This window comes from Limanda limanda, chromosome 15, assembly GCF_963576545.1.
Source record: "Limanda limanda chromosome 15, fLimLim1.1, whole genome shotgun sequence".
In the NCBI taxonomy this organism is placed as follows: Eukaryota; Metazoa; Chordata; class Actinopteri; order Pleuronectiformes; family Pleuronectidae; genus Limanda; species Limanda limanda.
Window position 1 is genome coordinate 26776213 of NC_083650.1, and position 27195 is coordinate 26803407.

The 27195-nt window shown below is 48.3% G+C and overlaps 3 protein-coding genes across 4 annotated transcripts in view; 2 read left to right on the forward strand and 1 right to left on the reverse strand.

The window, feature by feature from the left end:
* Positions 1 to 1128, forward strand: part of yipf3 (Yip1 domain family, member 3) — a 3636-nt gene extending 2508 nt beyond the window's left edge. The window contains exons 6-9 of the mRNA XM_061087578.1: positions 1 to 106; positions 197 to 310; positions 385 to 508; positions 681 to 1128. The exon at positions 1 to 106 is cut by the window's left edge and continues 26 nt beyond it. Coding sequence (XP_060943561.1) covers positions 1 to 106; positions 197 to 310; positions 385 to 508; positions 681 to 835 — 499 coding nt within the window. The 3' untranslated portion in view covers positions 836 to 1128. The remainder of the gene's footprint in view (positions 107 to 196; positions 311 to 384; positions 509 to 680) is intronic.
* Positions 1129 to 2375: 1247 nt separating this feature from the next.
* Positions 2376 to 4225, forward strand: dnph1 (2'-deoxynucleoside 5'-phosphate N-hydrolase 1). The gene is made up of 4 exons (XM_061087588.1): positions 2376 to 2584; positions 2805 to 2876; positions 2948 to 3058; positions 4052 to 4225. The coding sequence occupies exons 1-4, from the start codon at positions 2449 to 2451 to the stop codon at positions 4168 to 4170; spliced, it is 438 nt and encodes a 145-aa protein (XP_060943571.1). The 5' UTR covers positions 2376 to 2448; the 3' UTR covers positions 4171 to 4225.
* Positions 4226 to 6244: 2019 nt separating this feature from the next.
* Positions 6245 to 22333, reverse strand: tjap1 (tight junction associated protein 1 (peripheral)). 2 transcript variants are annotated; one of them, XM_061087569.1, is made up of 10 exons: positions 22102 to 22333; positions 18478 to 18582; positions 16325 to 16492; positions 12576 to 12604; positions 12320 to 12481; positions 11495 to 11561; positions 9537 to 9644; positions 8717 to 8800; positions 7815 to 8489; positions 6245 to 7609 (listed from the first exon to the last, which is right to left on the reverse strand). In XM_061087569.1, the coding sequence occupies exons 3-10, from the start codon at positions 16442 to 16444 to the stop codon at positions 6965 to 6967; spliced, it is 1890 nt and encodes a 629-aa protein (XP_060943552.1). In that variant the 5' UTR covers positions 16445 to 16492; positions 18478 to 18582; positions 22102 to 22333; the 3' UTR covers positions 6245 to 6964. The 2 variants fall into 2 exon arrangements, with proteins under 2 accessions (XP_060943552.1, XP_060943553.1); XM_061087570.1 differs by lacking the exons at positions 16325 to 16492; positions 18478 to 18582; positions 22102 to 22333 and adding an exon at positions 15242 to 15336.
* Positions 22334 to 27195: the final 4862 nt, after the last annotated feature.

Below are 27195 nucleotides of genomic sequence, written 5' to 3' on the forward strand. Positions count from 1 at the left end.
TATCGGAACATGCTTCGGTTACTGGCTGGGAGTTTCCTCCTTGATCTACTTCCTGGCGTACCTGGTCAACGCTCAGATCACGATGCTCCAGATGCTGTCCCTGCTGGTCAGTATTGGTACTACACACTGTACTGACACTATTAGCACATGATTTACTGTTAACTGACACAACATACTTCCTGTCTGCTGTCGTCAGGGTTACGGTTTGTTCGGTCACTGCGCCGTCCTCTTCATCACCTACAACATTCACTTCCACTTCCTGTTCTACGTCCTGTGGCTGCTGGTTGGAGGACTGTCCACTCTGCGTATGGTAAGGACTACACTTCCCATCAGCCCCGGCTGTCCCTCAGCCTTACGCTAGCCTGTTTTGTTCTGGTTCCTCAGGTGGCGGCTCTGGTCTCTCGGACCGTCGGTCAGACGCCCCGGCTCCTCCTCTGTGGGACGCTCTCCCTGCTGCACATGCTCTTCCTGCTCTACCTGCACTTCGCCTACCACAAGATCGTGGAAGGTGACCACGCACACGCACACGCACACACACACACACACACACACACACACACACACACACACACACACACACACACACACACACACACACACACACACACACACGTCACAGACACACACACTTTTTACTGTGTGCTTTTGTGTATGAGTGAGACCTCCTGTCGTCCTTTCAGGGCTGCTGGTCTCTCTGGAAGGACCCCACCTGGCTCCGATACAGCGGGTGGCCCGAGATGTGCCCGACCTGATTCTCAACGCCACAGGTAGGACTCTGGGGGCCTCCATGATGGTCCACCTCGGGTCCACTGGGGGTCCAATGAGGATCCACTGAGGGTCCACTGGGGGTCCAATGAGGATCCACTGAGGGTCCACTGAGGGTCCACACACTCACAGACGTGTTTTAAAAGAAGAAAGTTTCTGTGTAAATGATCATACTTTGGACCTGAACGTTAGTCAGGGGTGTGTGAGGGGAGCTGGTTCTGCTGGTTCTGCTGGTTCTGCTGGTTCTGCTGGTTCTGCTGGTTCTGCTGGTTCTGTTGGTTCTGTGTTAACCTTTTATTCTGTCTTGTTTGTTGTGTTAATTGTTTCTGTACAAACAGTCAAATAAACTTTATGGGCTTTGAATTTTTGAGAATCATCTTTGATCTGGAAACCTTATTTACAATTACAATATTTTTACAAGAGTTCCTGGCTGCAGACAAGATGGCGGACCTCTGTCCTTTGTTTTAATGCAAATTTATTTAAAATAATTCCTGGCCAATACAAATTAAAAATGGTTAAAAACAAGTAAACACCAATGCAATTCAGTGACATAACTTAATTGTAAAAAATAAGCAACAAAACAGGTGTTATCATGGAGTCATTTCTCATACTCTCAGTAAAGCTTGTTTTGTATTTTTTAATTCAGATTCAAATGCTGTGACGAATGGTTTAAAATTCTTTACCAAAATAGATCAAATACCTCTCTCCATCCAACCATGTAGGATAACATTGTGTTCATAAATAATTTTCCTATTAAAGAAAGCCTGGAGAGCTTGATGGGAAGTTTGGAAAATTTAAAAGTACATTCAATAAAAAATCTATCCCACCACATTTATTAAAAACTTTAGAGGGGATGATATCCCAAAAGCTGTCAGAGTTAAGGATAAATCGTTGCAGCCATTTTAGTTTGAAACATTCCATTCATTGTCTTAACTACATTTAAAGACCTTTGTTTCACCACAGCACATTTCCTGAGATAATGATGCCTGTTTTCAAAATCTGTATTGTCCTCAGCGTGATGTCTCTGAGATTTAGTCAGGTTTTGTCTTTTCAGGTTAAATAAGCTGCTGGGAGACTTTTCCACAAAATACAAAACATATTAAAAAATTATAAAAAGATGTAATAAGGAGGCTAAAGGATAAACGGACATCAAATCATCAGTAGCAACATGGAATATTTGATTCATTTCATTCGAGATTTCTTAGAAAGAACAAAGCGGAGTTTTGTCTGCATCCATGTGCCAAGGATGTGTAGACTTTTATTTTGAAAGGTAGGAGCAGGAAGTTTGTTAAAACAAAGGGAGTCCTGCAACACCAGAGCCCGGTCTGTCAGGTAGCTCCTCCCCTCAGCTGTTTACCGCCTCAACTGTTAACCAATCAGAGCTCAAACTGACAAGGGTTGAGCCAATCACACGTCAGGAGCACCTGCAAGACAAAGCTCAGGGTCATACATTACCCGCGCGGAAAGACGCGGAAAGAAACTTGGAAACTTAGAAACTTCAGGTTCAGGAACAGGTCCAGGTCCAGGTCCAGGTTCAGGTCCAGGTCTAGGTCCAGGTCCAGGTCCAGGTTCAGGTTCAGGTCCAGGTCCAGGTCCAGGTTCAGGTTCAGGTTCAGGTCCAGGTCCAGGTCCAGGTCCAGGTCCAGGTCCAGGTCCAGGTCCAGGTCCAGGTTCAGTTCCAGGATGAAGATTTACTTCTGTGGAAGTATCCGCGGCGGAAGAGAAGATGTTGATCTTTACGTGAAGATCGTGAAGAACCTGAAGAGCCGCGGAGACGTGTTGACAGAACACGTGAGCAACACACAGCTCACACACACAGGTCAGTCACACACACACACACACACACACACACACACACACACAGGTAAGAGTCACACACACACACACACACACACAGGTCAGAGTCACACACACACACACACAGGTCAGAGTCACACACACACACACAGGTCAGTCACGCACACACACACACACAGGTCAGAGTGCTGGGCCTGGAGCGCTGTGTGATGTCACTGAGCTGCTGTGCTGTGATTGGACAGGGGAGGCCGGCTCGGCAGCAGCTGATAGGCTGATCCACGACCGAGACGTTGATTGGCTGCGACAGTGCGACGGTGAGGATCACTGATTGTTGCTTGTTGGTGTGATTGGCTGCCGGTGACCTCTGACCTCTGTGTTACCTCAGTGGTGGTGGCCGAGGTCACGCAGCCGTCTCTGGGGGTCGGCTACGAACTGGGCCGAGTCGTCGACATGAAGAAAAGAACCTTGTGTCTGTTCAGGCCGTCATCAGGACGCGGTGAGGTCACTTCCTGTTTACTGTCTGTTAGCATCATGTTTCAGTTTCCAGTGAGGTCACTTCCTGTTTACTGTCTGTTAGCATCATGTTTCAGTTTCCAGTGAGGTCACTTCCTGTTTACTGTCTTTACAAACTGCGTCTGTTAGCATAGATATATGTAAAGACTAGAAGTCTCGTTCGACGGAGCCGGACGTCACCACATGGCGGCCATCTTGCTACGGGGCAGCTCCCTCACCCATAACATTGGCCTAAATTATTGATTTTTTTTTAGAAAATAACATAATTATTCATACGTACACAGTGTCATAACTACATCTCTGACGTTTATAACAAACCAGACCGTTTCAAAATCGGTTGAAAATTGAGCAAGTTACTTCCTTTCCTCACTCCTTTCCTCACTCCTTCCTCACTCCTTTCCTCACTCCTTCCTCACTCCTTTCCTCACTCCTTTCCTCACTCCTTTCCTCACTCCTTCCTCACTCCTTTCCTCACTCCTTCCTCACTCCTTTCCTCACTCCTTTCCTCACTCCTTCCTCACTCCTTTCCTCACTCCTTCCTCACTCTTTTCCTCACTGCTTCCTCACTCCTTCCTCACTCCTTTCCTCACTCCTTTCCTCACTCCTTTCCTCACTCCTTCCTCACTCCTTTCCTCACTCCTTCCTCACTCCTTTCCTCACTCCTTCCTCACTCCTTTCCTCACTCCTTTCTCAATCCTTCCTCACTCCTTCCTCACTCCTTTCCTCCCTCCTTACAGCTTCTCCTTCACATCTTTCCTTGACCTTGTGACCTTGGTCTTTAGGAAACAAGATTATTTTACGAATGCAGAACTTAATATTCAAACATGTCGTCACACCAACATCTTTTTAACAGATGACGTTAGAAGCTAATGCTACAATGCTAAAGTTAAAGTTGTAGTGCTAACGTACGCCTTACGCTCTGCTCTGATTGGCTCACAGACCTCAGGTGTCACGCTCACTTCCTGTCTCTTTGCAGTTCTGTCGGCCATGATCCGCGGCGCGGCGGACGGCGAGCGCTTCGTGGTGAGCGACTACACTGAGGACGAGCTGGAGAAGGTTCTGGACCAGTTCTTCAACACGTTGACAAGAACCTGAAGAACCTCTGTTCACACTGTTCACCACAAAAACATCAATAAAGTTTACTGAATCAGTTGTTGATAAATGTGTTCATATTATACATTACAGATTACAATAGGATTACAGATTATGTAATATAATCATGCATTTTATATTATATAATTATAGAGTATTTTATTACAAGATATTTTATATTACAGATTATTGTATAGACTCTACTGTATAGCAACAGGAAGTCCTTCCTGCCTGAGGCCGTCCAACTTCATAGCTCCTCCCCCTGATCGTCATACTCATCACAAGACGCCAATATCTCACACATCCAGAACGCACATATTGTACATATTTCATATTTAAATCTTTATATGCTTATTTTTCTAGTCTTGCATGGAGCTGTTGTAACGGTAGCTGCTGGGATCAGGAAAGTGCTTCTGATGTTGGGCGGGGGGGCGTATCCCAGCATGCACTGGGATTCAAACACACACGGAGCAAGGTTTAAAATATTTTATTTCTTTTAAAATATACATCAGTTACAAATTGAGAAAATAAAATCTTCAGTAGATTTTTTACAGACAGACGCTCAGTGAACAGGTGAGCACCTGAGGGCGGAGTCACAGTAACCTGCACGTTACATGAACGCTCCTCAACTAGAACCTGCTTCCTGTTTGTTCCTCCACATCCTCAATGGATGGCCCAGCGCCCCCTGGTGGCCACTGAGGGGATCCACGCTCTGCTTACCAGCGATGTTCGTCTCTAACAACTGACTCGCCACCAGGCTGGCGTTAGCATGTTCGCACTTGTATAAGTCAAATGGCGAGCTAACAGGCTAACCGTTTGTCCCGCCTGATTCATCTTACGAAATTTTTCTTGAATAACTTACATTCACTGAAACATTTTAATCTTCTGAACCATGAAAATACTTTCAACGAGTCATCCACTTTTATAGCCAATGAGCTAAAATTAGCTTCTAATATAAGCTAACTGAAAATGAACTCTTACAAGTTCGGCTGAAGAGCCGAGAGTCAAATCAACTTCAGAGCAAATAAATCACAACAAAAGAACTAAAATGATGCTACGTGTGTTAGCTAACGTTACGACCCAAACATCACATCATTTTGTTCACGTGGGCACAAAAGATCTGAGATTCTGATTTTGACAAACTGTTTAAAACGTTTAACGAAGAAGCTGGGGTTTATGATAGACACACACACACACACAGAGAGACACACAGAGTGAGACACAAAAAGGTGAGAGAGACACACACACAGACACACACGTATGATTTAACAGAGTCAGATGTTTTTAATAATTTAAAGGAGCTTCTGTTGTATCGATCTCCTCAACGTTCTCTGAACCAGTTCCAGTTGACGTGATGTCGCCTCCACACGTTACTTCCTGTTCCCATCATGCACTCTGTCAGAGCTCTGACAGCATTCATATCCCATCATGCACCAACAGGACTTGTAGTTCTATCATGAAGTGGAAGTCTGATTGTTGTCGAGCCGACATACGAAGATGATTAATCTCAGATTAACAGGAATAAAAAAAATACGATTTTTAATACGATTAATACAAAAAACGGTTGAATCCGATGCGATCGATACTCGATCAGATACTGAGCCGGTCGACACTCAGGAAAACCAATCAATCACAGATCAGCTGAAGCAACGAGCTGACGTCACAGGGAAGGACGGAGGCAAAACAACCTTTCAAACAAAACTGTTTCCTGTGGCTGCTTCACAATAAAAGCCAGTTCACATTCCTATCACTTACAGCCCCCCCCCCCCCCGTACCACGACAACATTAAATCAATGTGATCAGAAACACGACAAAACAAATCAACGACAAATCAAACAAACGTTATTTCTTCACAACTAAAAATCCTAAAATGTTGATGTAACTCTCCAGGTGAGGAGAAGCCCCGCCCCCACAGGTACAGTCAGTGTTTGTGTCAGTCAGGGTCAAAGGTCAGAATAGTCACGTGACTAAATAACACAGCACGACAGGAAGTCAACAAATAGATGACACAATCGAAGTCTGACACTCGGCCGCCCGGCGTCGTACTAGCAACCCCCCCCCCCCCCCCCCCCCCACAGAGAGAGATAGGCACTGAGACTCTGTCATTTGTATCTTCAAAATAAAAGCTCCTGGTCAGGAAACAGGAAACAAGGCAAAGACGTCCGAGAAGTTTCTCTCTCTCTCTCTCTCTCTCTCACACGCCTTGTTTGTATCGTAGATATTCTACGTAGATTCACAAAAGTACAAAAGGTGTCCGATAGTATTTGGACAGCAGAGCAACATTTCCATGAACATGTGATCAAGTTAAACTACCTGGACAAAAGTATGTGGACGCTCAGTTTAAAAACAATATAATAATAAAATGCATTTGTAAAAAAAATTTGAGGAATTGGACTTTTTGGGATTATTTTCTTTAGGCTGTAATTGTTTAAAGTTTGTTTGATTTAAAAAAGAAAAGTAAAAAGGTTTATTTGACCGTCTTATATTTGCTAAGAAAAAGCAAAGGCTTGTTTAGGACGAAGGTTCTTACAACAATATACAGAGCATTTAGAAATGGGGATTAATCAGAATAATCACAGCCACCCTGAGATTAATCTGATTAAATATTAATAATTAGGGTTAATAATTTGAAAGTAAAAGTGTTGTTGCTATAACTTGAATTGTTTGCCGTCCACAGACTTTTGTCTCGTTCGTTGAAGCTACACAACGTGTCACACGCACACGCATGGTATGGCTATATCCTGGTCAGTTGCCATGGAGACAGACATCAGCTCGGGGAGAGAGGGGCGAGCGAGGGTCAGTCCAGCAGCGTGCCTTGCTCCTGGGCTCGGGTCAGGCTGTCCTTGCGGTGCAGGTGGTGCACGCCCATCCTCTTCGGACTCTTCTGAGGCCGGTGGGAGGGGCCGGTACTGGCGGGGGGGGGGTCGTACTCCAGAGGGCGGGGGGGCGAGATGACAGGCAGCTCGTGGGCGAGGACGTCTCTCTCCTCGGCCGAGCTCTCCTCCTCCTCTTTCCTGTGGGCGTTGACGGGGCTGGACGCCACGGTGACCGCCGTGTCCCCGCTGCCGCCGTCGTCCTCCAGGTTCATCAGCAGCGTCTCGCCCTCCTCCACCGAGCCGCCCCCCCCGTAGCGCGCCCTCCGGCCCGGCCGCGGCTCGGTGTCGGTGTCGGTGTCGAGGCTGGAGCCGCGGCTCGGCGTCCAGCTCCTCGCGGAGGATCCCTCCTCGCCATCTGAGTACGCCGTCCTGTGGTGGTCGAAGGAGGCCCCGCCCCCTCCCGCCTGACTCCTCCTCTGCAGCTCCTTAGCCATCTGACTGCTGAACGACGTGCGGTGGACCAGAGAGTTGTCGCAAGTCGGCGCCATCTTCTCCACGAACATCCTCTGCCAGTTGGACAGAAGATCCTCCTCCGAGCTGCCGGAGCTCGCCATCACGCTGAGCGCCTGGGGGGGGGCGGGGGGGTAAATACATTACAACTGTTGGACGGTTGGTGGAACTTTTACATTGAAAATGTTGTAACTGCAGTTACCATGACAACAAGGACTTACAGAAAGTAAATGAACGTTGAACGCGATCAGCTGATCTGGTGCATGATGACATCACAGATCAATGAAAACAACAATGAAGGTGGGCGGGGCTTCAGCCTACCTGTGGTGGGCTGCTGAAGGGGCTGGACTGGCTGGACAGAGGCTCGCTGGCGACATCCCGCTGTGAAGGTGGCGTGTGCTGGTTGGCTCCGCCCCCCCCAGCCAAGGAGGCGGCGGGGCTGCTGGGCGCCAAACGCTCGTCATCGTTCTGGACGAGGCTCATGGAGATCGCCTGCCTTGTGGCGTAGGTGCAGTTGGGAAGTGGCGAGTTTTTGGGGATCTTTACTTTATCGTCTGAGGTGAACTCGATGACCTTGCGGCCGGGGTACAGCGGGTGGGGGTGTGGCGGCGCCGGGTACGGGTTCAGCTTCTCGAAAGACGGAGCCCCGCCTCCCTCCTCACCCCCCAACTGCCCATCCAGACTGCTCTGACTGCGACAGGACCCGTTGTGCGGCAACGCTTCCTGAGCAGCGCCGCTGTCCCGGCTCCGCCCCTCGGCCCCCCCCGGGCCCGTCATGTCCACGTGCACAAAGACGTCCTCAGCAACGGGTCGCCCGCAGCTGCTGGACTGGGCGGAGTTCAGGACCAGCGGCTCGGGTTTCTCCAGGACCCGGGCGATGACGGAGGTCGGCACCACGTCGGCGGGCGTCAGACTGAGCGTGTCCGGGTCGCCCGAGACCCCCCCCGACAGGGTCTTCATGTGTTTGTTCAACATGTCCTGAAGCTCGGAGGGCAGCTGAGGACACACACACACACACACACACACACACACACACACACACACACACACACACACACACACACACACACACACACACACACACACACACACACACACACACACACACACACACACACACACACACACACACACACACACACACACACACACACACACACGTTATTGATGACGAGCAGTGACATCGTCATTTCTCTGATGACATCATCAGGGGCGGGACTTACATCAGCGAACTTGTGGTTCCTGAAATGCGACTTGTTGCACTTGAGCAGCTGAACGGCCAAATTACAGTCGTGTCGATATCGCTCCTGAGGAGAGAGACACGGACTACATTACCCATCAGCCCCAGCTCCACACAGAGAAACAACAGCTCAAACTGCAGAGAAGAAATAAACATAAAACAAGACTTTTCCACCGAAGGAACCGAGTCCGGGTCCAAACCTCCAGGGAACCAGTCGGCTTTTCTTTCAGCTTTATAGACGTTCATCTACGACAGATGAACCCTTTTCATATTTGATATTAAATTATATTCATTCATTCAACGCTCACACACCGACTCAGCGTCTGTGACTCGCTACAGTTTAAACGTTTGTTTGAAACAGTGCGACAATATCAACACTGATCATCACTTAATATATCCATTTCTTTTCTTTTCTTGCACGCACACACACACACACACACACACACACACACACACACACACACACACACACACACACACACACACACACACACACACACACACACACACACACACACACACACACACACACACACACACACACACACACACACACACACACACAGGTCTTGTTGGTCACGGTAGCTCCGCCCCCGGCCTCTGATGTAGGCCGGCCTGACCCTGGAACCACTTTGGTGGAAAAGCCCCTTTGAGACGGGAATGCTTTACTAAATCTGAATCTAAATCTGAATCTAAATCTGAATCTAAATCTAAATCTGAATCTAAATCTGAATCTAAATCTGAATCTGAATCATGAATCTGAATCTGAATCTGAATCATGAATCCAGTGAAGTGCGTCTCACGTTCAGCTCCTCCAGCCGGTCGATGGTGTTCTTGGCGTCCAGCAGTTTGTTGGTGAGCTCCACGATCTCCTGGTCCATCGTCTTCTTGTCCCGCTCCACCTTCCGCAGCTGTGAAGAGGGGCGGAGTCATTACATCATCATCGGCTGTCAATCACAGCAGACAAGCAATCAAGAGGCTGAATTGAGGGGAGGCGGGCCTTAAGCAGAAAGACGACATTCAGATGAGAATTAAATGAGAATTAAAAAGAATAAACTGGTTCGAATCCACGTCGACACCATTTTTGAAGTTTTGTTTCCTTTCGTCTCACAAGTTGTATATTTTATTTAAACTTAAAACTTGGACTTCACCATCTAAATAACTTTAAATATTATCATTAGACTTTGTATCGTAAGAAACATTTAAGTTATTATTATATTCATATCTATGGCATTCAACTTTATATGATATATAACAATCAAGTACAATCTGTAAATTATGAGGAGATGTGACGAAAAACCAATGAGTTATTTAAGACAATAAAGATATATAAAAATATAAGAGAGCAAAATGAGCGGGTTCCAGCCTTAATGCTCACTAGGAGGAAGCAGCTCAATATCATTAGGATTTATATTGAAACATATCAAATATATGCTTTACACTGAATTTGGTTTTGATTGACAAATTAGCAAAACATCCATCATGGTGGACTGTTATGGTCTATTGTAATTTTGTTAGAGCACCATTGGCTGGACTTGTGTGTGACATTTTATGTCAATTGGACTTATAATGTGAGGGGCGTGGCCTTTTATTTTTTTGAATGCTTGATTACAGCGCCACCATGTGGCCAACTGAGGTCATGCTTCAGAGAAAGTTAACGCACATTAATTCCAGTTACTGGTAAGTTTCGTGTTTCTAGATCATTCTAGCCCAGTCACCAAATCAAAATAATTACCAACCAGAGCAAAAAGGGGCCGGCCCTTCGGTGATTACATAAACAATACTTTTTAGGGATATTTTTGGAATAATTTAGAAATATTTCGGCAAATAAATATAAAATATTCCAGAGCGTAATGTGACTGATGGAAGCACCACATCTTTCCTTCATTGGTCCAAGATTTATGTTTTTGATAAGTTATTAAAATATTATTGGAGCATAAACGATCACATGACGTCAGTTTGTTTCCTGACTTCATGCTCAAACTTCTTCAGACTGAAGAAATAAAAGTCAGGGTGAAGATGGAGAATGAAACCCAACTGCATGAACCCATGTCTGACTGACGGCAGCCTGATGAAGATGAGAAAGATGATGAAGAAGAGTCAGTCCATCACAGAGCAGCGTGAGAAAAGAAGAGAAGATGAGAACGACATCAGACACACAGGAAGTGGATGTAAAGGTTTGATGTCAGGTGTTTGACAGAAAAGTTGTTTATAACATCAGTTATGAAATATCGTATATATTTAATAACAAATGATTCATTAAATTAGTTTTAATATAACTATTTCTACTTTTAAAGCTTTTCACTATTTGAATGATCTGAATAAGGAAGTTAAGAAGTAATAAGATTTGACTTTATTTTATTTCACAATGACCTCTAACCTCTTGCTCTGTTTCCCATGACAACTGCCCGGTCAGTCAAATCAATTTTTACACAGTTAATCAATACACAGCATCAGTGTGTTCATGAAGTTATTGATCAGTGATTGGCTGATAGTGACTAAATAGAACCACACACACACAAATACAAACAACCACAACCATACACAAGTAAATTTGAGACCCACTCAGGAGGTTGTGGACCAATCAGGAGGTTTTTTACTGTCTAAATACTAATATGAATAAGTATATATTATAAACATGAGTAAACACATTGATGTTATCATGAATAAATCCAGAGAAATACACACACACACACTAGTTAGACTCTTTACTGAAAATCACAGCTGATCAGATCAAAGGTCACATGGAGAAGGGAATTACCAGAGCGTGAAGCTTCTCCTCCAGATCCTGATTGGTTCTCTGAGACGCTGTGTAGCTGTTCTGGAGTCTGCACTCAGAGAGAGACAGAGAAATGTGTCATCACATCTGAAAACTCGCTTCTTCTGTCGGCGAACGCGTCACTGTTCACCGAGTCTGTACGACTGTCAGCGAACGCATCACTGTTCACGAGTCTGTACGACTGTCAGCGAACGCATCACTGTTCACCGAGTCTGTACGACTGTCAGCGAACGCATCACTGTTCACGAGTCTGTACGACTGTCAGCGAACGCACCACTGTTCGGACTGAGTCTGTACGACTGTCAGCGAACGCATCACAGTTCACCGAGTCTGTACGACTGTCAGCGAACGCACCACTGTTCGGACTGAGTCTGTACGACTGTCAGTGAACGCATCACTGTTCACCGAGTCTGTACGACTGTCAGCGAACGCGTCACTGTTCACCGAGTCTGTACGACTGTCAGCGAACGCACCACTGTTCGGACTGAGTCTGTACGACTGTCAGTGAACGCATCACATGGGCCACCCAGCTGATTGAGCTTCACCGGAACTCAGGCTCCAACCAATGGGACTGAATCAAACACCTGAATTCAATGATCAAGAGGCGTGTCCTAATAGTTTTGTCCATAACGTGTAAATCGTGAAACCCGCCCCTTACTGAGTTCACCCCCCCGTTCCAGTGTCTGTTCTTTAAATGAGGTTGTGACTTCCTGTGAAACGACCAATGACAGATCAGCTCCACCCTCTCGCTTCTTTATCTGCCAATCAGACCACTTGTCTGATTGGCAGATAAAAGAATCTGCTCACCTGCGGAACTTGTCCCTCATCTTATCCAAGTCGTCTCTGGTCCGGCTTAGCTCCGCCTCCATATAATGACGGTTGCCATCAAACTCCGCCTCCATGGCCTCCATCTTGTGGGTGGAGAGAGAAAGGCGGTGCCGCAGGTCCTCATTCTGCTGTTGGAGGATTCTGGGTAGTGGGAGGAGGGGGGGAGGGGGCCTATGATTGATGAATCTGTAGATTATTGATTTGACTGTGATATGTTATATGAAATGAGACTGACCTGATCCTGTCAGCGTCTGTTAACGCCTCCTGAAACACAACAACAGTTACATTCACCACCGCACAAATCATCAATTCACTGTTGACTGAATTCATACCGATAACATTATTGATTATTGACTCATCATGTGACCCTGTCGGGGGTGGGAGGTCAATAAACAACGTCATGGAGACGACAGGATGCTTCCTGTCTCATTGATCTGTGGCGATGTTCAGTTCCCAGCATGCAGCAGGGCTTCACTGAGCAGGAACATCAATAACTCAGCTGCTGTGACTGAACCAATCAGACGGCTCCAGTTACTGTTGATTAAACCAGCTGAGTCTCCCCCCCTCTCTCCCCCTCTCTCTCTGAGGATGAGGTAGGGGGGGGTGAGATGAAGGATGAGGGGGTGAGGATGAGGAGGGTGAGGATGAAGGATGAGGGGGTGAGATGAAGGATGAGGAGGGTGAGATGAAGGATGAGGGGGTGAGGATGAGGAGGGTGAGGATGAAGGATGAGGGGGTGAGATGAAGGATGAGGAGGGTGAGATGAAGGATGAGGAGGGTGAGATGAAGGATGAGGGGATGAGATGAGGAGGGTGAAGATGAAGAGGGTGAGGGGGTGAGATGAAGGATGAGGGGGTGAGATGAAGGATGAGGGGGTGAGGATGAGGAGGGTGAGGATGAAGAGGGTGAGGGGGTGAGATGAAGGATGAGGGGGTGAGATGAAGGATGAGGGGGTGAGGATGAGGAGGGTGAAGATGAAGAGGGTGAGGATGAGGAGGGTGAGGACGAGGAGGGTGAGATGAAGGATGAGGAGGGTGAGGATGAGGAGGGTGAGATGAAGGATGAGGAGGGTGAGGATGAGGAGGGTGAGATGAAGGATGAGGAGGGTGAAGATGAAGAGGGTGAGGAGGGTGAGGATGAGGAGGGTGATGATGAGAAGGGTGAGGATGAGGAGGGTGAGATGAAGGATGAGGAGGGTGAGATGAATATGAAGGAGGGTGAGGATGAAGGATGAGGAGGGTGAGATGAAGAGGGTGAGGATGAGGAGGGTGATGATGAGAAGGGTGAGGATGAGGAGGGTGAGATGAAGGATGAGGAGGGTGAGGATGACGATGAGGAGGATGACGATGAGGAGGGTGAGGATGAGGATGAGGATGAGGAGGGTGAGGATGACGATGACGATGAAGGAGGATGAGGATGAGGAGGGTGAGATGAAAGATGAGGAGGTGAGGATGACAATGAGGAGGTGAGGATGACGATGAGGAGGTGAGGATGAGGAGGGTGAGATGAAGGATGAGGAGGTGAGGATGACGATGAGGAGGTGAGATGAAGGGTGAGGAGGTGAGGATGAGGAGGTGAGGATGATGATGAGTAGGTGAGGATGAGGAGGTGAGGATGAGGAGGGTGAGGATGAGGATGTGAGGATGAGGAGGTGAGGATGAGGAGGTGAGGATGATGAGGAGGAGGTGAGGATGAGGAGTCAAGGAGGACGAGGGTGAGGATGAGGATGTGAGGATGAGGAGGTGAGGATGAGGAGGTGAGGATGAGGAGGTGAGGATGAGGAGATGAGGATGAGGAGGGTGAGGATGAGGAGGTGAGGATGAGGAGGTGAGGATGAGGAGGTGAGGAGTCGAGGAAGACGATGAGGAGGTGAGGATGAGGAGGTGAGGATGAGGAGTCGAGGAGGAGGATGAGGAGGTGAGGATGAGGAGGTGAGGATGAGGTGAGGATGAGGAGGTGAGGATGAGGAGGTGAGGATGAAGAGGTGAGATGAAGGGTGAGGATGAGGAGGTGAGGATGAGGAGGTGAGATGAAGGGTGAGGAGGTGAGGATGAGGAGGTGAGGATGAGGAGGGTGAGGATGAGGAGGTGAGATGAAGGGTGAGGAGGTGAGGATGAGGAGGTGAGGAGGTGAGATGAAGGGTGAGGATGAGGAGGTGAGGATGAGGAGGGTGAGGATGAGGAGGTGAGATAAAGGGTGAGGAGGTGAGGATGAGGAGGTGAGGATGACGAGGTGAGGATGAGGAGGTGAGGATGACGATGAGGAGATGAGGATGAGGAGGTGAGGATGACGATGAGGAGGTGAGGATGAGGAGGTGAGGATGAGGAGGTGAGGATGAAGAGGTGAGGATGACGATGAGGAGGTGAGGAAGAGGAGGTGAGGATGAGGAGGTGAGGATGAGGAGGGTGAGGATGACGATGAGGAGGTGAGGATGAGGAGGTGAGATGAAGGATGAGGAGGTGAGATGAAGGATGAGGAGGTGAGGATGACGATGAGGAGGTGAGGATGAGGAGGTGAGGATGAGGAGGTGAGATGAAGGATGAGGAGGTGAGGATGAGGAGGTGAGGATGAGGAGGTGAGGATGAGGAGGTGAGATGAAGGATGAGGAGGTGAGATGAAGGATGAGGAGGTGAGGATGAGGAGGTGAGATGAAGGATGAGGAGGTGAGGATGAGGAGGTGAGAATGACGATGAGGAGGTGAGGATGAGGATGAGGAGGTGAGGATGAGGAGGTGAGGATGAGGAGGTGAGGATGAAGAGGTGAGGATGACGATGAGGAGGTGAGGATGAGGAGGTGAGGATGAGGAGGTGAGGATGAGGAGGTGAGGATGACGATGAGGAGATGAGGATGAGGAGGTGAGGATGAGGAGGTGAGATGAAGGATGAGGAGGTGAGGACGTACCTTGATGCGGGACAGCAGTGACAGGTTTGTGAAAGGATGTTTGTTTTCCTGAACTTTCATTTTTATCCCTTTATTCACGCCCAACAAGTCGTCCTTAGGCCCCGCCTCCTCTGGGATGTCACATTGCTGCTGTGGGGTCTCCTGCCACGCCTCCTCCCCCTGCAGGGGCTGGTAGCAGCTGCTGGGACGCTGCACGGCCGCCACCCAGTCGTCCCAGCGCCTCGTGCGGTCAGAACCCTCCGTCCGCTGTTTCCTGTGGGCAGGGCGGCGGCTACGATGTCTGCGCTGAGGGGCGGGGCTAACTGGCTCTACGGACGGGGACCTACCCAACAGGGTGAGGTGGGCGGGGCTTAGGACTTGGCAGGTGATTTCATCCAGAAAGTTGGAGAACCGAACTTTTTCCTCCAAAACCTGCCTCTTCCAGTTCCAGTTGGTCATAGACGGCAGGGGCGGGGCCGAGGAGCGCCGCGGGGCCGACGCCCGCTGAGCCGCACGCTCCAGCGAGCGCGTTGGCGGGCGGCGGCCGCTGCCCTGCACCAGACTTTCATCCAGCAGCTCCACGGACTTTGACTTCCTGATGATATCGTAGGTGTGTTCCACGTCCAGAGAGCTGGGCTGCTTCAGGATTCCCTTCGGAGGGACGCCGGTCTGTCTCTGGAGTCCACAGCGAGGCTCTCTCCCGGCGCCGCTGGTGGGGGGGTGGTTCCAGGCAGGGCTTTGATGTGCTGGCCAACTCTGGTTGCCGATGACTGTGAAGACACTTGCTGCATGGTGCATGTTAAGAGGACTCTGGCGAGGACTTGACATGCTGTGAGGACTTGTTGGATGCCGCTCAGAGGCCGTAACGCCCATCGCTGTGCGTCGGATCCTGTTGGGGCGGGGGGTGTGGCTTCTGCAGAGCGAGGGCGGGGGGGTGCAGAGCTCGAAACTGGACAAACTAGAGACCTCTGGCTCGCTGTCCGAGAACGGGAGCGGTGAGGTTTGGACAGCGTGCAGCAGCCCAGTGCTTCGTGGCCGTTTAGCAGTAAAGTGGGTACGGTGCTGAAAAGGGGGTGGGGGTGTGTTTATAGCGTGTAGGTTTACCTGATTGATGTCGGGCTGCGGCACAGGTGGGGGTGGAGCGACGGGCATTGTATGGCGGGTCTCGCGGTGCTGTGGTGGAGCCTTACGATACGGCTTCCTGGCAGGGGCTGCGCTCGTCATCCTGGATCCTGCGTCTTAGTTTCTTTACTTCCTGTTGGTTTGTCAGTCCTGTCAGGAGAAGAAGAGATGAGGTCGAACCGCAGACTCCGCCAACCAACCGCCAACCAACCGCCAACCGCCTGCCAACCGCTCGCAACCAGACCTCAACCACAACTGACTCTGACACGACCGTCACTCTCTCTCTCTGCAGATCAATGCTCGGCCGCCCCTCATCAGCATCACGCAGGCCTCATGTGTGTGCGATGGAGTGCAGATGTGTGTTTGTGAGGCTGAAGCAGGAGAATCAGCTGCACTGTGAGGACATGCCTGCTGGTAAAAGGTCAGTCATCACACACACACAAAACATCACCAAAGTACATCAATACTATAATTGGTGTGTCAGTGTGTGTGTGTGTGTGTGTTTGTCTTTCTATAGTTATGAGGCATATTTTGGTTCTAGATCATCATTGTGAGGATATTTTGTCTGGTCCTCACAAAGTCCACGGGTTGTTTGAGGGTTAAGACTTGATTTAACCCTGTCTTATGTGCACTTAAGTTAAGGTTAGGGTTAGGGCCTAGGGATACGAGTGTCCTCACAACTATAGAAAGGATAGAAGCTATAGAAAGTGTGTGTGTCTGTCTGTGTGTGTGTGTGTGTGTGTCCTCAGGCATCTCATTGATCTCAGTGTTTCCAGAACAGGAAGTACAGCTGCATTGATCTGAATGATGCTAACATTAGCCTGTTAATGACAGAGCACAGTGTTAGCAGCTAACGTGCTACATGTCAGACGAGCTGTGATTGGGTCCAAATGACCCAATAAGAGACACTCGCTTGGGGCTCAAGGTGAAGGATATGAAAGTGTGTGCATCTGCATGCAGAAGTGTCCATCGGCAAAATGCTGAACCCTGAATTGCCCCCCCCATAGAACAACACAGTGCTGCTAATAGATGCTCTGTGTGAATGAATGTAAAACTGTAAAGAGCTTTGAGTCATCAAGACAAGAAAAGAGATTTATAAATACAAAACCATTTCATTCACGTGGACACTAGGTGTCCTTTAGCTTTATTCCCCTGAGCTAAACGCACGACTCCCAACAGCAGCATGACTTCTCTTTTGTTTGCTTTCCACATACACACTTCACTCAGCCATACATGCTTTACATGACCTACACAAAGACACACGTTCTATTGCAAGCAAAGACGATTTGTTTTAAACCAGACCATGGAAATTTCATGCAAATTAAATAATTGCAACCGGAGAGGCACTTCCTTTAACAGTAGGTGGGTACTACTAATAAGTATGAAAACATGTTATTTATTGTTGTCAGTGGGTGGAGCTATAACTTTAAGTGAATATTGACATGTTCAGTATCAGACTCTTATCAAATGTAACATGTGGGGAAGAATGGACAGTTTATATGATTTACAGCCATTCATTTGTAATCGCAAAGCAATGAAATTCACCAAAACGCAAGAGAAACCCATTAAAGAAAAATCATGAATTTTAGATCGAATGATCGTCAAGGTCCTAAGAATTTGAGGTGGATGTGATCAACCTGATGAAATAAAATAAAAATGAATCATGTGCAACTGAATATTAGCATTAAGATGTCTTTAGAACATGTGAAGAGAAATGTTTTTAATGGCTAAACATTGAAATTTGCCATGACAAACCATTTTTGACATTTTGTCTTTTCTCGTTCGGTTCCCTCTCTTTGTGTCCTCTTTTGGTCTTTTGGTCTTTGACCATGATTCAGTTTTCTTTTATCTAAATGTCATCACGTCTTTCCTACATTTTTTTCTCGTCAGGTGTTAATACACATGCAGCCCCCTGATAATTAAACAGATAAACCAGAGAAGAAGGGAGGGGGATGATCACCTGTCGTTTCTTCAATTGTCTCAATTCTCAATAACTAAAAGTTATTAAAACTGCTGAGGTCAGAGTTCAAACAGGAAGAGAACACAACATCATCTCCACAGTGATGTTTTTACAAACAGACAGAAAAGTTCCAAGGTCACTGAGTCAAAGAATGAAAGAATGAATAGATACTCACCTTGTACATCAGTACACTATGCTCTCCATCCCCTCTGCTGTGACTCTCACATTCAGTCCATTTCCTCCTCCTCTTTCTCCCGTGGGCATGTGAACCTCAAACCACCTGAAACACAAGATGGAGGGATGGAAAAACACAAGTCAATACCAGCTGCCAGTCAGACAGCAAACAGAGACGTGACAAGAAAGAAAATACAGGGGCCGAGATACTGACAATTACAGGCTAAAAACATGCTAAAAGCTAGCACACGATGGTGTACTGTAACGTTAGCCTACTACTAGCGGCCGGCTTCCAAGCCCAAACGGCGTGCCTATTGCTTTGCTTCCGGTCTAGCTAGATCCGGCATGGTGCTGTAGTTTTTCTAAGGTTACAAGTTGTTGCAACAGCATGTGAAAAAAACTAAACAGTTTGCGAGGCCAAAAAGAACGTTAATCGCGCAAGAAAAAAATTGACGTTGTAAAATGGGTTTTCATTAATAACGCGTTTAACGGACAGCACTAGTTAAAAGCTAAAAATGCAATGTTTACTTGAAGTGTACATGATTTTATAGGAAGGGCACGTGTTAACAGGAAGTCTACAGGCAATTACAGGAAGTGTAACTGCGCTTACAGGAAGTGCACATGCGTTTCCAGGAAGTGCTCATAAGTTTACAGGAAGTGTACAGGCGTTTACAGGAAGTGCACATAGGTTTACAGGAAGTGCACATAGGTTTACAGGAAGTGCACAGGAAGTGTAAATTAGGGCTGAACGATTTGGGAAAATAATCTAATTGCGATTTTTTCCCCCCAATATTGCGATTGCGATTTACTATGTGATATTTTTATTTGATCCTCTTTATCCTCCTCTTTGTAGAGAAAGACTCCAGAAGGGAACCACACACACACCTGACCCATTCAGCTGCTGCTCGGAATCAAAGTGTTATTGTGCTGTTGTGTTGCTTGTTTGTTTTCTTCTCACACAAACAGCCTCCGCGGGGCTCCCCGGAGCCGGGCTGCCGGTGCTGCTGCCCCGGGACCCGGAACTTTGCCCACTCCGCACGCCGCCACCGCTAGCTTCCCCCGGGCGGCTGTGAACCCCGGTCCGGGTCCCGCTCCCGGTCCCGCTCCCGGTCCGGATCTCCCGCCCTGCTCAGTTTGAACGGAACCGGCGGAGCTGCAAAGTTGGTGAACTCGCCCGCGGGTGACTTAGAACTGGTGCGGACCAGGGGAATCCGACTGTTTAATTAGTATTGGTATCGGCCGATACTAAACCTCAGATATCGGAGGTGAAAAAAGCGGATAGGTGCATCCCTACTTATAAGCCCTCTTTTTTTTATTTATTTTTAACAACGTTGGAGTTGCTAGTTTAAACCTACAGTTTTGCACTTTAATATTTGAGCCTTTGTTTACATTGTGTTTTGTGCTGCATTATACGATGACATACAGTTTGTTGTTGTCAAAATAAAATTAACTGAAATAAATGGTACATTTAATTTTTTTGGAGGAAAATTAGTCGTTTAGATTAATCGACTAATAGATAAAATAGTCGTCCGATTAATCGATAGAAAAATAGTCGTTAGTGGCAGCCCTAGTCTGGTCTGGTTGTCTAGTCTGGTCTGGTTGTCTGGTCTGGTCTGGTCTGGTTGTCTAGTCTGGTCTGGTCTGGTTGGGTTGTCTGGTTTGGTTGTCTGGTTTGGTTGTCTGGTGTGGTTTGGTTGTCTGGTCTGGTTGTCTGGTGTGGTTTGGTTGTCTGGTCTGGTTGTCTGGTCTGGTTGTCTGGTTTGGTCTGGTTGTCTGGTCTGGTTGTCTGGTGTGGTTGTCTGGTGTGGTTGTCTGGTTTGGTTGTCTGGTGTTGTTTGGTTGTCTGGTCTGGTTGTCTGGTCTGGTTGTCTGGTTTGGTCTGGTTGTCTGGTCTGGTTGTCTGGTTTGGTCTGGTTTGGTTGTCTGGTCTGACTCTCTCCCCGGTGGAGCGCGTTAGCTCACGAGCTAAGCTTTATATTGGGATGATTTCATTGACAAACTCACGTCATGTGTTTAGTTATTAATGGATGGTGTGGGATCATGTCTCCGCTCTAACACGGAGTCGTGACGTCTCGTGTTGCACTGAGCACCACACGACGACCAGTCATGGTTCCTGATGTCAGAGCCGTGAGGGGGAGGAGCCAGGTGAGGAGGAGGAGCCAGACACTGCACCTGGGAACAAACCCAGTGATCCTCTGCTCTTCAGCCTCTCGGACACAGTGAAGACTGAAGATGCAGCTCACCAGTCTGAATGACCAACCCCCCCCCCTCAGATGCTGTGTCATGTGACAGCAGCTGGACAGGTCTTCTTTGAGGATTTAACGTAAAATGTTCACACGGCTTCACTGATTCACTGAGGAGAGCGAGAGATAGAGAGCAGCGGACAACTGATCAATAACTGACAGATTAATAACTGACTGATCAATGACTGACGGATCAATAACTGACGGATCAATAACTGAAGGATTAATAACTAACAAATCAATAACTGACGGATCAATAACTGACGGATCAATAACTGACTGATCAATAACTGACGGATTAATAACTGAAGGATTAATAACTAACAAATCAATAACTGACGGATCAATAACTGAATTAATAACTAACAAATCAATAACTGACTGATCAATAACTGACGGATCAATGACTGACGGATCAATAACTGACGGATTAATAACTGAAGGATTAATAACTAACAAATCAATAACTGACAGATCAATAACTGACGGATTAATAACTAACAAATCAATGACTGACAGATCAATGACTGACGGATTAATAACTGACGGATCAATAACTGACGGATCAATGACTGACGGATTAATGACTGAAGGATTAATGACTGACGGATCAATGACTGACGGATCAATGACTGACGGATCAATAACTGACGGATCAATAACTGACGGATCAATAACTGAAGGATCAATGACTGACGGATCAATGACTGACGGATCAATGACTGACGGATCAATGACTGACGGATCAATAACTGACGGATCAATGACTGACTGATCAATAACTGAGGGACCAATGACTGACGGATCAATGACTGACGGATCAATCACTGACGGATCAATAACTGACGGATCAATAACTGACGGATCAATAACTGAAGGATCAATAACTGACGGATCAATGACTGACGGATCAATAACTGACGGATCAATGACTGACGGATCAATGACTGACGGATCAATGACTGACGGATCAATGACTGACGGATCAATGACTGACGGATCAATGACTGACGGATCAATAACTGAGGGACCAATAACTGACTGATCAATAACTGAGGGACCAATGACTGACGGATTAATAACTGAAGGATTAATAACTAACGAATCAATGACTGACGGATCAATGACTGACGGATCAATAACTGACGGATTAATCACACACACACACACACACACACACACACACACACACACACACACACACACACACACACACACACACACACACACACACACACACACACACACACACACACACACACACACACACACACACACACACACACACACACACACACACACACACACACACACACACACACACACACACACACACACACACACACACACACACAGGGTGTGACGGTGGCCCAGTAGCTCACCTGCAGTTAGCCTGGCTCGGCTCGGCTCGGCTAATCTCCAGCAGCACCCGGAGACGACAGGAAAGTTTCCCCGGGGACAGGAGGCAGGAGGCCGGGCAGCAGCGCTCGCACCCGGTCGCAGATGATCCGGGGACGAGCCGGAGGAGCAGCGGTCGGACTCGCTGCGGTTAGCCGGAGAAGAAGCGCTCAGAAGCGGGAGGATAAAGTTCATCTGCGGCTCCGCTCAGCTGTCGCCATCTTCACCCGCGGGGCATGACGGGTAATCCTCAGGAACGTCCTGCGTGCTGACGTCACACACCTTCCTCCTAGGGGTCAGGTGGAAAAATGGTGGAAAACATCATGATTTCATGTTTATATAACATTAAAATCTAATATGAAACATAACAGAACAACATTATCATCGGTAGTGGTCAGTAGGTCCTGAGGTCATGATTTGTTATCCAGAATTTGAACTTTGTATTTATAAAACTCTTATAACGTATTATTTATCATTAATAAAATAATTATTTTTCTTTTGATGTCATTCAGATCAGATAAACAAACCCAAACTCAACTGTTATGTGTCCATCGACCTTCTGTGGTCAACATCTCAGTCCTGGAGACCACTAGAACCAGGAACCACCAGGACCCATTAGGACCCATCAGGACCCACCAGGACCCATTAGAACCCAACAGGACCCAACAGGACCCACCAGGAACCACCAGGACCCACTGTCCATCGACCTTCTGTGGTCAACATCTCAGTCCTGGAGACCACTAGAACCAGGAACCACCAGGACCCATCAGGACCCAGCAGGACCCACCAGAACCCACCAGGAGCCAACAGGACCCAACAGGTCCCACCAGGAACCACCATGACCGACTGTCCATCGACCTTCTGTGGTCAACATCTCAGTCCCGGAGACCACTAGAACCAGGAACCACCAGGACCCATTAGGACCCATCAGGACCCAACATGACCCACCAGGACCCACCAGGACCCATTAGGACCCACCAGGACCCACCAGGACCCAACAGGACCCACCAGGACTCTCCAGGACCCAACAGGACCACTCAGGACCCTCCAGGACCCAGCAGGACCGATCAGGAACCATCAGGACCCACCAGGACCGATCAAGACCCACCAGGACCCATCAGGACCCTCCAGGACCCTGCAGGACCCTGCAGGACCGACCAGGGCCCCCCAGGACACAGCAGGACCCATCAGGACCAAATAGGACCCATCAGGACCATCCAGGACCCAGCAAGACCGATCAGGACCCACTAGGACGATCAGGACCCGTCAGGACCCACCAGGACCCACCAGGACCCTCCAGGACCGTGCAGGACCGATCAGGACCGATCAGGACCCACCAGGACCCTGCAGGACAGATCAGGATCCACCAGGACCCAACAGGACCCTCCAGGACCCTGCAGGACCGATCAGGGCCCACCAGGACCCTCCTGGACCCTCCAGGACCCTGCAGGACCCTGCAGGACCCATCAGGGCCCACCAGGACCCATCAGGACCCTCCAGGACCCTGCAGGACCGATCAGGAACGATCAGGGCCCACCAGGACCCACCAGGACCCACCAGGACACTCTTGGACCCTCCAGGACCCACCAGGACCCATCAGTACCCTCGGGACCGATCAGGGCCCACCAGGCACCACCAGGACCCACCAGGACCCTGCAGGACCGATCAGGACCCACCAGGACCCACCAGGACCCTGCAGGACCGATCAGGACCAACCAGGACCCAACAGGACTGATCAGGACCCACCAGGACCCACCAGGACCCATCAGGATCATCAGGGCCCACCAGGACCCATCAGGACCCTCCAGGACCCTGCAGGACCGATCAGGACCGATCAGGGCCCACCAGGACCCACCCGGACCCTCCAGGACCCACCAGGTCCCACCAGGGCCCACCAGGACCCATCAGAACCCATCAGGACCCACCAGGACCCATCAGGACCCATCAGGACCCTGCAGGACCCATCAGGACCCATCAGGACCCACCAGGACCCATCAGGACCCATCAGGACCCACCAGGAACCACCAGGACCCACCAGGACCCACCAGGACCCATCAGGACCCAACAGGACCCATCAGGACCCACCAGGACCCATCAAGACCCATCAGGACCCACCAGGACCCACCAGGACCCATCAGGACCCTCCAGGACCCTGCAGAACCGATCAGGACCCACCAGGACCCTGCAGAACCGATCAGGACCCACCAGGGCCCACCAGGACCTATCAGAACCCATCAGGACCCAACAGGAACCACCAGGACCCACCAGGACCCACCAGGACCCATCAAGACCCATCAGGACCCAACAGGAACCACCAGGAACCACCAGGAACCACCAGGACCCAGCAGGACCCTCCTGTACCCACCAGGACCCAGCAGGACCCACCAGGAACCACCAGGAACCACCAGGACCCAGCAGGACCCTGCAGGACCCACCAGAAAAGTGCTGCACAGTATGAATGTGTGAATGTTAAACTTTATAGAGCTTTGAGTGTCATCAAGACTAGAAAAGATCTTTATATATACACAAGCACACACCCATATGCACACACACACACACACACACGCACAAGGACACACACATACACACACAGCAGCTGTTGTCTCTTCACTGCACAAAGACAAGGACAATGTCCAGCTGCTCCAAAACAATGCAGCTCTCCTCTGTCCTCAAACATGACAAACATGACATGTATGTGACATATGAATATGCACAGCTGCTGGTGTCTGTCCAACAGAACCACAGAGAACACACACAGACACACACAGACACACACACTGATCGATACGGACTGTTCTATCCTCAAGGACCACTAGAACCTGCTAACTTTAGGTTCTAGTGGTCCTTTAGGATCTAGGGTTCAGAGCCACAGCACGGAGATCCTGGTCCTGGTCCCGTTGGATCTCAGTGCAGCAGAGAACAGCTCATTAACATTAAAGGAACCGCCCTAAACCGGTTTCAATCATGTTTTTCAGATTGATTCCAAATTGTGCGAATTAATGATGAGTCATCTGTGTGCACTAAAGTTAACCACGGTGTTCGGCTCAATCTTATTAACCTTAGGACCTTACCTTTCCACTAGGAGACATTATCAGGACACACTCATTGCTATGTGGGTGACATCCAGTTATACTTTCAATTAATTAACTAAACGTTGTGCTGTAATTTTCTCTTTTTAAACTCAGATAAAACAAAGGTTATAATACAATACATACACAAACTGGTTCTTCTCATGTAGTGAATCCTGTTGTTGTGTTGTTGTGTTGTTGTGTTGTTGTGTTGTTGTGTTGATGTGTTCAGTTCCATCAGCATGTGTGTGTCCTAGGAGAGGATCCTCACATGGGACTGAGCTTTATTCACTGATCACTAAGTTTCTGTTTGACTCGTGTTGAGTTAAGAACAGGAAGTTGAGTTAAGAACAGGAAGTTGATCCCTTTAACATCTGTGAGACAAACTGGATTTATGAGTATAACATATTATGTATGACGATACTAATAAAATCTGATTAGTGGATTGAAACTTGACATGAATGATTTGAGTCACCACGTAAACACAACATGAGGAAGCCGTCCCTCTGGTTAAAACATCACAGGATATAGTTAATGATATATAATACATTTAGTTTATATGAACTCTGATGTGGTTATATGTAGTAAAGTAATTTATATAGAGAGTCAAACGTGATGTGAGCTGTGAGTATAAATCTGATGAACCCTCCTCCACCGGGTCGTACCATGTGAGGCTGGGGGGGGGGGTATAAATGAGCAGCAGCTCACACTCTGACAGTTGAAGAACACAGGAGGAAGCTGAAGGTAAGAACTGTTCTTCTGTTATTGATTAGGAACCTGGGATGATACAAAACTAATTGAATAACTAATTAACTACAGATTATTAAGTAAGAACTACATATAATCTTTAAAATCATAAAAATAATGCATTATTAGTAATAATACACTATCATTATCTCACTGGTCCTGGTTCAGACTTCATTAAAGTCAATGTTATTTGTACAGCGCCCATTGGTGGTTAAAAGAGACGCAACATATTAATGTTGAGTCTCTTAAAATGATGCAGTTCACAGAACAGAAATCAGTGTGGAGAGAGAGAGGGAGAGAGAGAGAGAGAGAGAGAGAGAGAGAGAGACAGACAGAGAGAGAGAGAGAGAGAGAGAGAGAGAGACAGACAGACAGAGAGAGAGAGAGAGAGAGAGAGAGAGACAGAGAGACAGAGAGACAGACAGACAGAGAGACACAGAGAGTTAGCACAGCGCCCCCCAGTGTTTGTGGCTGGCCACTCCCTCCTCAGTTCATTATGAGTCTCCTGAACAAACCACATCCAGGAGTTTGATCCGTTCAAACAGAGAAGCTCTGTTAATATCTGTGGATCTTCATACTCACCCATGGAGACGAAGAGACTGGGGACGAGCGCAGAACCACAGCGCTTGTCCCCAGTTCGGTTTTAACGATTGCTGACCTTCAGTCTCCAGCTCCTCCTGATCTTCTCCACAGGACAAACCACTCTCTTCTTCAGAAGGACTCACACTCATCATCTCCCTGGCCATAGGACAAGCCCGAACCAGACAATATATAGAAACTTTCAACTTTAAAACTGTGTCATCTGAAATATAACAACTGCACTGTCCACGCGTGAGGCCGACTTCATACTGTGAAGAACCATAAACCCCCCCAGCAGCGAAGCTGGCCTCCTCCACGGAGCAGCCTCCTCACTGCCTGTGGGCGTGTTCTCCAGCTCCACATGGCTGTTCTACTCTGACAGACTCTAGAACCCAGAGTGAGAGCTGGTTCCACAGGAGAGGAGCCTGGTAGCTGAAGGTTCTACCTCCTGTTCTACTCTCACAGACTCTAGAACCCAGAGTGAGAGCTGGTTCCACAGGAGAGGAGCCTGGTAGCTGAAGGTTCTACCTCCTGTTCTGCTCTCACAGACTCTAGAACCCAGAGTGGGAGCTGGTTCCACAGGAGAAGAGCCTAGCTGAAGGTTCTACCTCCTGTTCTACTCTTACAGACTCTAGAACCCAGAGTGGGAGCTGGTTCCACAGGTGAGGAACCTGGTAGCTGAAG

Bases quoted from the DNA above. Each gene is read 5' to 3' on its own strand.
- dnph1 (XM_061087588.1), top strand. From the start codon at position 2,449: ATGAAGATTTACTTCTGTGGAAGTATCCGCGGCGGAAGAGAAGATGTT. The intron at 2,585-2,804 runs GTCAGTCACACA...GTGATTGGACAG, and splicing joins CACACAGCTCACACACACAG to GGGAGGCCGGCTCGGCAGCA. The intron at 3,059-4,051 runs GTGAGGTCACTT...GTCTCTTTGCAG, and splicing joins CAGGCCGTCATCAGGACGCG to TTCTGTCGGCCATGATCCGC.
- tjap1 (XM_061087569.1), bottom strand. From the start codon at position 16,444: ATGACGAGCGCAGCCCCTGCCAGGAAGCCGTATCGTAAGGCTCCACCA. The intron at 12,482-12,575 runs GTCAGTCTCATT...CCCACTACCCAG, and splicing joins ACAGACGCTGACAGGATCAG to AATCCTCCAACAGCAGAATG. The intron at 11,562-12,319 runs GTGAGCAGATTC...CTCTGAGTGCAG, and splicing joins ATGAGGGACAAGTTCCGCAG to ACTCCAGAACAGCTACACAG.